Source organism: Lactuca sativa, chromosome 5, assembly GCF_002870075.4.
Source record: "Lactuca sativa cultivar Salinas chromosome 5, Lsat_Salinas_v11, whole genome shotgun sequence".
NCBI lineage: Eukaryota > Viridiplantae > Streptophyta > Magnoliopsida > Asterales > Asteraceae > Lactuca > Lactuca sativa.
Window position 1 is genome coordinate 212,288,024 of NC_056627.2, and position 9,148 is coordinate 212,297,171.

The following is a 9,148-nucleotide window of genomic DNA, read 5'->3' on the forward strand; positions in this document are numbered from 1 at the left end:
GTTTCCGTGTAATATATTTTGTGATCAACAAAAAATGTTTTTTAAAAGGGTTATTATTGATAGTTTTCATTAAGTGGCCTCCTTTTAAAATTAAAACCGTTAAATTTAGTCTCATAATATATCTCTAACTTTACACTAAACTTAATATTTATGTTAACTTTAGAACCACTAATAAATATAAGGGCTGTTTTTATACAATTATAAAAGTTGGGGAAAAATGAATATATGTAGGATATTTCTTTGTGTTGAAGTGTAAATATAGGAAGTTATGCTCGATGAATATAATTATATAGATAAAATAATAATTTCTAAAAAGTATTAAATATTTATACATAAAAATTCATTTTCAGTAGCAAAACAAACATATTAACTTATTAGTTTTATTAAGCATCATAGTTTTAAATCATTGGTTATGTTTACCGTTAATTGATGATTTTATAGACCGTTTTAAATTGTATAATAGTATATATATATATATATATATATATATATATATATATATATATATATATATATATATAATGAATAACAAATAATATGAAAAAAATACAACTTTTAATAACATAAACATAAAAACACTTGTAATATATAAATAACTATGTGTAAAATATATATTACTTATAACAACATATCTACATATTCATACCATGAAAAAATAATGATATTTTGATTTGATATCTATAAAATTCGAAAATTTAATTTGGAATAAAACATGTTAAATTAGAGGCATGAATTGTGCGCTTCTTGAGATTATAAGAATCTCACTTCTTTTTTTCAATCATCTTCGTGTGCTTTCTTTGTGAAATATGATTTCTTGTTGGCTTACCAATATTCAAGACAAGTTTCTACTTTATTGAAGGGTAATATGATCATACGATGACTTCTTATGTGTTGCTTGAAATTTATTCATTTTTTTTTATTAGTATTGAAATTAAAAAAATCTTATTTACTTCAAAAGTCGTATAGAATGGTTCTAGTCGAAACATATCATAAAATCTAAACCTAATCATCTTTCAAAAAGGTAAAACTGTCATGGTAAATGATCAAAACCTGATTGTAGTTTGTGATGTCATGGTACCACTTGAAGTATGAAAAAGGGTTTCGTAGAGTGGAAAAAAAATTAAGTAGCACCCGAATTATGAATCAGCTATTGGGCAAAAGTCGTTATCAATTGTAATGTCAAAAGATGAACCCTAGATAACAAGGAGGTACCTTCACAAGGACGTCACAAGAAGTTAAACAGTTGCTTGGAAATTGGAATGACATTATTGGGAAGAATTTTCTCCTTATATTCCATTTACTCAATGATATAATATTAATAATTCAAAAAACAATTAAAATTTACATCGTTGATAAGTTAAAACACGTTTGATAGCATGGATATTTTATCTATGGTTGTTTACATTTTTTAAAATCATGATGATAATATTGGATCGAGACTGGAATATCATACTAAAATGAACTAGTCTTGAAATTTGCACTAAGTGTCTTGTTTTTGCAATATCCAATATAACTTGATGTAGATTAAAAAGTCTACGGTGGAAACAATTCAATTTCTTAAGAAGTAACCACAATTATTGTAGGTGCAACACAAACAACGACAATTAAGAAGAAAACATTTTAAGGAGAAAAATAAATAAGATCATCAATAACATGTACAACTTAGGAAAAGATGAGAAAGACTTATAACATGTGTGTTGTGATTTTTCTAATCCTCAAATTTAATAGACGAATTTTAAGGCGCGATTTCAAACTAAATGAACAATATTTTTTGTTCTATATGAGTTTCTTTTAGTAGAAATGACGAATTTCTTACCGTTTAAAAGACTAAATATTCAGACTACTCAATAATTGTTAAAAAATAGGATTGACTTGGTTTACTGGATCCAAAGATCATTGTATAGATCTTGTTTCAGAATTTGTCTTGATTCGATCAAAATTATTTTTCCTTTGAAAAGACTTAGGATTGTAAGATCAAAATCTATATTTTAAAATTCTCGAGTTAAAAGAAAATAAAAAATTTAAAAAATTAAATTATTGTATGATTTACAAATCCGACCTTGAATTGATGAAATTTATGCTTTTAAAATATGAAAATTAATAAGATTTTTTAAAAGAAGAAAAAGAGCCCATGAATAAAGTGAGATTCGCATAGCACATGTTTAACTATATCCTAAATGTTTCCTATGACAACTGGCTAATGGACCATGTCATCTTTCTATTCTTACAGAATTCCAATTATTTAGCTAACCCCCTTTATTTGAATAGCTTTTAAGAGTTACTTAAAATTTGGTAAAAAGATAGTTCACATCATCGCAAATTATAAAATATAATGATATCTATGTTCTTTTAACATTGTGGAATGTCGACAAACGAATCCGATAATTTATTAAAGAGTATCAAACGGTTTTACCCCATGGTTTTGTACGTTAAAAACATTCACCGAGAGAATATTAGGTATGTTGAAAGCCACCGGCCTTGCTAAATGCCTACTGAACCCATGTTAGGGGTGATACGATCAAAAAAAATCCACATTTTTATGGATAAAACTATCTATTATTTGATCTTGTCTAGTATCATTCAACAGTTGTTACAACACATTGATAAGTTTGATTCTGTTTTCCAAGTTTCTGATATTTGTTTACGTGAGTCATTTCAGATTTTGATCATGAGTAATAAGATATTTCCTTCTAAACGTATTTTTTTTTCTTCAAAATTTTTTAATAAACATTAAGCATAAATCATACATCAGCAACATTCAACATTACTTTCATGTTGTATGTTAGGAAGAATAAAAAACACACACAAAGACACCGTTTTAACATGGTTTTGTCTATACGACCTGCGGGGTAGGAAGAAATATTCTTATTCAAGAGCTTGAAAAAGATAGTACAATAAAACCATAACTATAAGTTGTATTATATAGACATATTACAAAACCTAACCTAACTAGAACATTGTCACCAAAAGGCTTTTGGTCTAGCGGTAAGGAGTGATTATTTCAAATGAGAGGTCATGAGTTCAAATCTCTTAGGAGACATAAGTGGTATTTAGAAGTATTTTTAGATAGTTTGCCATTTCAAAAAAAAACTAGAACATTGTCGATCCTAACTATACATATAAAAGTAGGTCGATAACATGGGGGGCTTCACCCCCGCATGTGATAATTGTTTTTTGTGTACAACTTCGGGCCTAAAAACCATCTACCTACTCCAAACACCATGTTTCTTTACTTTGCTTAGGTGGGTCAGATATCCATTTAGATCGTTAATTCTGAAGTCACATCTAACAATCCCCACACTGACTTCAGTATTTTCCAAACTTCATAAACCAAGAACTCTAGCTCCATCCTGCCATTTTGCCCCTGGGGGGTAATTCATATACTGATTGTCGCCTACATAGGATAAGAGCTTAAAATCTAGACTGATTATGGACTGTCGGATCAGATTTGATTCGGACCGTTGGATCGAGACAAGAGACCCTATATAAATGTGATATCCCCATTTTCACGGCCAGAAAAGAACGATTTTTGTTTATGCTTTATAAAAATCAGAGTACTTCTTTTCATAAAAATGTTGCGGAATTTGTTCCCATAAAAATACGATAAATACGTTATCAAAACATTTTCGAAGAAACGTATTTTATTCATTTTAAAACGTTTGGGATGTCATTGTCAATACAGGAACATAAGCATAAACGGAACTTACATTTATTTACACTAGTGATCTACATCTCTTTAATCTCTCAGTGTAATGTCACTTCATATCGACATATGTGATATAAATAAACTGAGTGGGTCAGGTTGGGAAACCTGGTGAGTACATAGGGTTTTCAACCCACAATAATATAATTATTATATTTAATCATCAAACAGTTAACCCAATTACTCATCCCCATTATCTTCTTTATTCTTAAGGATCTACCCTAAGAATCAGCTATTTCTTGTTCATTCATTCCTAAGAAGTATCCTAAGGAATAGGTATGAATTCCATCGTTGTAAATAACACATCTGTCAGGCACAACTGCTAGTTCTGTCACTTAGGCGTAACTGCCAAAATTGTGACATTCTCTATGGGGCGCATCTGCCGGAATAGTCCTTTTAGGCACATCTGTCGGGGTCATGAGGTTCTCTATTAGGCGCTTCTGCCGGTAGAGTCCTTTAGGCGCATCTGCCAGGGTTTTATTAACAGTATCGTTTTCGAGAGTCCACTCGCAATACATATCAATGGGTTTTTAAAGTACACCGGTGAACACATCGTTCACAACACCTACAGGTTGCGAGCCTGCTAGTGTTCCACTAGACTGTCTAGAATAGTCCGTGGTTATCATCCATACTCTGCTGAATGACAGGGCCATCATTTGGGAAAAAGGCTTCTCACATCGTCCACCTCTCACCCTCACCTCACGGTCTATTTCACCTCTCAACTCATCATCCAACTCATATTTCATCTATTACATCTACCCATGTCTTACCCCAACATTTTCGTAGATATATAATACATATACAGTTTAAATCATTTAAAACGTGTATAAAATCGTTCATCCAGCATAGACAACAAGTACTCAGTTAATATGCACACATAGCACGTAATTTATATAAAATACTTCATATCTATGTGTAAGATGAAAGGGACCATGCACTCGCTTGATTGGGTGGTGACTCGGTACTTGAACAACACTTCGTTATCTCAAAACAATTTTTCCTTGACCAAAACCTAGTATTAATACCACTAGAGTTTAGTTTTAACGTTAATCGCGACTAATTAATAGTCTAGCTATTATTATTATTATATAAGCGTTAAATAACACTCAATATAACTCTTAATAATAGCCCAAATAATTATTTTAAGGTCCTAATAATGTTACTATAATTAAATAAAAGCTATATTCATTTATCGTTTAGATTATTTTGGCTAAAAATTCGACCGATCTAAAATTCAGATTTCGGGTTGTGCACTGTTATGCTAAATCTTAGAAAAGTCATAACTTCCTCATACGAAGTCAGATTTGGATGCTCTTTTTATGCACACTATCAGTTTAACATATACTACGACTTTCGTTTAGATCGCTAAGGCTAAATCTCGCTCTATCATAAATTCACTATTTGCGCCTCCAGGTATCGTGTCGGTTCCGTCGCGAAACTTCGACGGGTCATAATTTCTTCGTTATAACTCGGATTTCGACGCTCTTTATATGTACGGAAACCTTGTAACACCTATTGCCTCTAAATTGACTAGCCCGGATCTACGGGCGTTACAATAAATGAGGTCTCTCTCTTTGAAAACTTGCCAATTTCTCCCCCATCTCTCTCTGTCCTTCACCAGAATCTCTCTCTCTCTCTCTCTCTCTCTCTCTCTCTCTCTCTCGTTCCAACCGCCGCAAACCATCGCTGACAGCCCACCTCCGCCTCCTTGGAAAAGCGAGAACCACCAGAACAGTTGACTGCCATTCCTTTTTCCTCCGAGAAATCATCTATGAGCATCCCTCTGACCAGCCTCCACCCTCTAACAACCTCTGGTGAGCAAAACGACATCGACAGTTACCGCCGACCATCGTTCACCGCCATTCGTCGTCGTCGTCCGACGTCGTCGGAGCAGTTTTCCAGCCATATTTGAGTGGTATTTTGATCAAGCTCCGATTGAGTACTATTCACGCCGGTCAACATCACTATTGACCTGTCAAAGTTACTATTCATCGGAGTGTGAAACTGCCAATTTTCGAAAAACCATATTCTCTTTGGTTTATCGTATGTGCTTCAACCAAGTGAGTGTCACAGCCCCATTTAAAGTCTTTTACTGTTTTCTCGGGGGGGGGGGGGGGGGATACATTCAGTAGCTGTTTTATTTTTATTAGGTTTATAGAGATGGTATTTAAACTATATCAGGAGTCTGTTTAATCAAAAGATATAGTTGGTTTGTGTTGTGTAATGCAATTTCAATACCCAATTCAACAGTCTTACTATGGAACCTCGAACTAAGGAATATTTGAATTAATGTATATTATTGTGGGAATAATAACCAAAAACTTATTATCAAATTTAGGGTTATTAATATGCTTTAAATTCATGTGAGCCTTTTATTTATCAACGTAAGTATCACTATACATAGAAATACCACTAACTTATAACCGTTAATTTGTAAGGAGCGGGAAAATGATGTATAGATCTATACGTGTTGACACTCCCACCTACGGTTACTAGCTACAACCTTGATTGTCGAGAGTATATATATGATACAAAACGACGTAGTATGGTGAATATATATATATATATATATATATATATATATATATATATATATATATATATATATAGGGTTAGGTTATAATGTGGATGTACAACTATTGTGCAGACGTGTGGATAGTGCTATTCTATGAAAATTACAAAGAAAATAAGTTGTTTAGTAATGTGAATACGTTCAACCTCACACAACTATCGTCATTTTCATGCATTCTCACTAATTTTTATTCATTTTTGTTCTCACACATCGTTTTTCACTCATTTTCATTCTTACAGGATACGACACAATAAACATCCTGACAGAATGAGAATAATAATAAAAAGTCTATGATAACCTTATAGATGATTTAATTAGTGAAAATGTATGATAATGACAATATGTATGTAAAATTAAACGTATTCATATTATCAAACAACATATTTTCTTTGTCATTATCATAAATAGCATTGTCTACACGTCCACACAATAATGTCAATCCACCTTTGAACCTCTATATATATATATATATATATATATATATATATATATATATATATATATATATATATATATATATATATATATATATATAATGACAATAATAAAATAATATTTATAGGTATTTATATAAACATATTTATAGTAACCAATGGCAATAATAAAATAATATTTATAAGTACTTATATAAACATCTTCACGGACAATGTTACTGCAGAAAGAGAAGAAACTGCGAAATGAAGAAGCAAATTCTGTCTTTGGTATTGCTCTCTTTCTTCGTTGCTACGTCTTACGCACAACTTAGACAAAATTTCTATCAAACCAGTTGCCCAAATGTCGAATCCATAGTCCGATCAGCAGTCACTAAGAAATTCCAGCAGACTTTCGTTACAGCTCCAGGCACTCTTCGGCTCTTCTTTCACGACTGTTTTGTTCGGGTTAGTCTAATTTCATTATACCTGCTATACTGCTCTTAACTTCGGTTTTAGATTTGTAATTTTATAAGTTATTGTATGTCGTTATATATAGGGCTGCGATGCTTCCGTCTTTCTGTCCAATCCTAATGCCGAGAGGGATCATCATGACGATTTGTCACTTGCCGGAGATGGATTTGACACCGTCATCAAAGCAAAGGCCGCCGTTGACAACAATCCCAGCTGCCGTAATAAAGTTTCTTGCGCAGATATATTAGCCCTTGCCACTAGAGACGTTGTAGCCCTGGTAAATATTATGGTTATTTTTCATGGAGTACTCGAAAAGAATATTGTTTGTAAAGGGTAAAGAAATAGTAGTATTTAATTACTATAAAAATTAGTTAACTGATTAAATATAGAAAATATGAAAATACAGGCATTTTCTATATTTGATCCTATTCTAAATTGATGGATTATAAGCTTTAACATGTTAGTTTGGTTTTTGTTTTCTTTAAATATATAGACAGGTGGGCCATCATACAAGGTGGAATTAGGAAGGAGAGATGGAAGAATCTCTACAAAGAAAAGTGTCCAACACAAACTTCCACACCCAGAGTTTACACTTGACCAACTTAATACCATGTTCGCGTCTCATGGTTTATCTCAAACCGATATGATTGCACTTTCAGGTAAATATTTGATACAATGAGAAAAATATATTGATCTTGTTGTCTTTAATTTCAATGAAAATTTCATCTTTATAATGTTTAATCAATCACATTTCGATTAAACCTGTTGTTTTCCAGGTGCGCATACACTTGGATTCTCTCACTGTGGTCAATTTTCAAAGCGCATTTATACGAAATCTGGAATAGACCGGACATTAAATACAAAATATGCTCTTCAGCTTCGACAAATGTGTCCAGTAAATGTAGATCCTAGGATCGCGATCAACATGGACCCCACAACCCCTCGCACTTTCGACAATGTGTATTATCAGAATCTCCAACAAGGAAAAGGCTTGTTTATCTCCGACCAAATCTTGTACACAGATAATCGGTCAAGACCAACTGTTAACCTATTTGCGTCGAACAACAATGCCTTCAACCAGGCTTTTGTGGCAGCCATGACGAAGCTTGGAAGAGTTGGGGTTTTAACAGGGAACCAGGGGGAAATCAGACGGGATTGTAGCAGAGTTAACTAAAGAATAATGCTCTTATTTTTATTTATTATTTGTTTATATACAAAGGGTCATTTTTGTTCTTGAATAATCAGCTACGATAGTTCAAAATGCATGCATGTAGCTTTTGAAGAACACTCATTGTGGTCCCTTTTTTTTGAATAATGATAGACAGTTTCTTGTGATATCGATTTGATTTGCAAACTGTTTACAATATATATATATATATATATATATATATATATATATATATATATATATATATATATATATATATATATATATATATATATATATATATATATATATATATATAATATCGAGAACACATAAAAGATTAAGAAGACAAGAATACATAAAAGGTTGATAAGCCCTATGGACTCTTAGGAGCCGTTTGATAATTGCTGATTGAGAAAGTGCTGACTGGAAAAGATCTGTATGGGTAAGAAATCCTGACTAAGTAAGAAACTATATTGTTTGATTGTACATCTGACTGAATGTGCTGACTGATAAAAAATAACCATTTTACCCTGCTGACAGTAATGGAAGAAATTGCTGAAAAATAAATCCAAAAATTATTAAAAAAAAAAGTAATTACTAGCATACAAGATGTACATGAAACTTAAATAAAAAAACTATAAAACATTTTCTAGTTTATTTATCTATTCACAAACACCTTTTTTTTTTGGTGTTTTTAATAATGAACAATTTTTATTTAATATAAATTAGTATTATGGTAGGTTATGTCAACATGAAGAGCTTCAGGGACCAACTTTGCCATTTTCAGAAACATGGATCTGTTTCTTCTCTTCAGCGACACAACAATAATGGAGGATGCG

The 9,148-nt window shown here is 32.0% G+C and overlaps 1 protein-coding gene across 1 annotated transcript; it reads left to right on the forward strand.

Annotated features, from left to right (window-relative positions):
• The first annotated feature begins 6,919 nt into the window (after nucleotides 1–6,919).
• Nucleotides 6,920–8,496, forward strand: LOC111913864 (peroxidase 16). The gene is made up of 4 exons (XM_023909575.2): nucleotides 6,920–7,153; nucleotides 7,245–7,436; nucleotides 7,653–7,818; nucleotides 7,936–8,496. Exons 1-4 carry the CDS (start codon nucleotides 6,953–6,955, stop codon nucleotides 8,331–8,333), a joined length of 957 nt encoding a protein of 318 aa, XP_023765343.1. The 5' UTR covers nucleotides 6,920–6,952; the 3' UTR covers nucleotides 8,334–8,496.
• The last annotated feature ends 652 nt before the right edge of the window (nucleotides 8,497–9,148 follow it).

What these genes read in the sequence shown, in the direction of transcription:
- LOC111913864 (XM_023909575.2), top strand. Translation starts at nt 6,953, where the DNA reads ATGAAGAAGCAAATTCTGTCTTTGGTATTGCTCTCTTTCTTCGTTGCT. An exon ending in TTCACGACTGTTTTGTTCGG is followed by an intron (nt 7,154 to 7,244) that starts GTTAGTCTAATT and finishes CGTTATATATAG; the next exon opens with GGCTGCGATGCTTCCGTCTT. An exon ending in CGATATGATTGCACTTTCAG is followed by an intron (nt 7,819 to 7,935) that starts GTAAATATTTGA and finishes GTTGTTTTCCAG; the next exon opens with GTGCGCATACACTTGGATTC.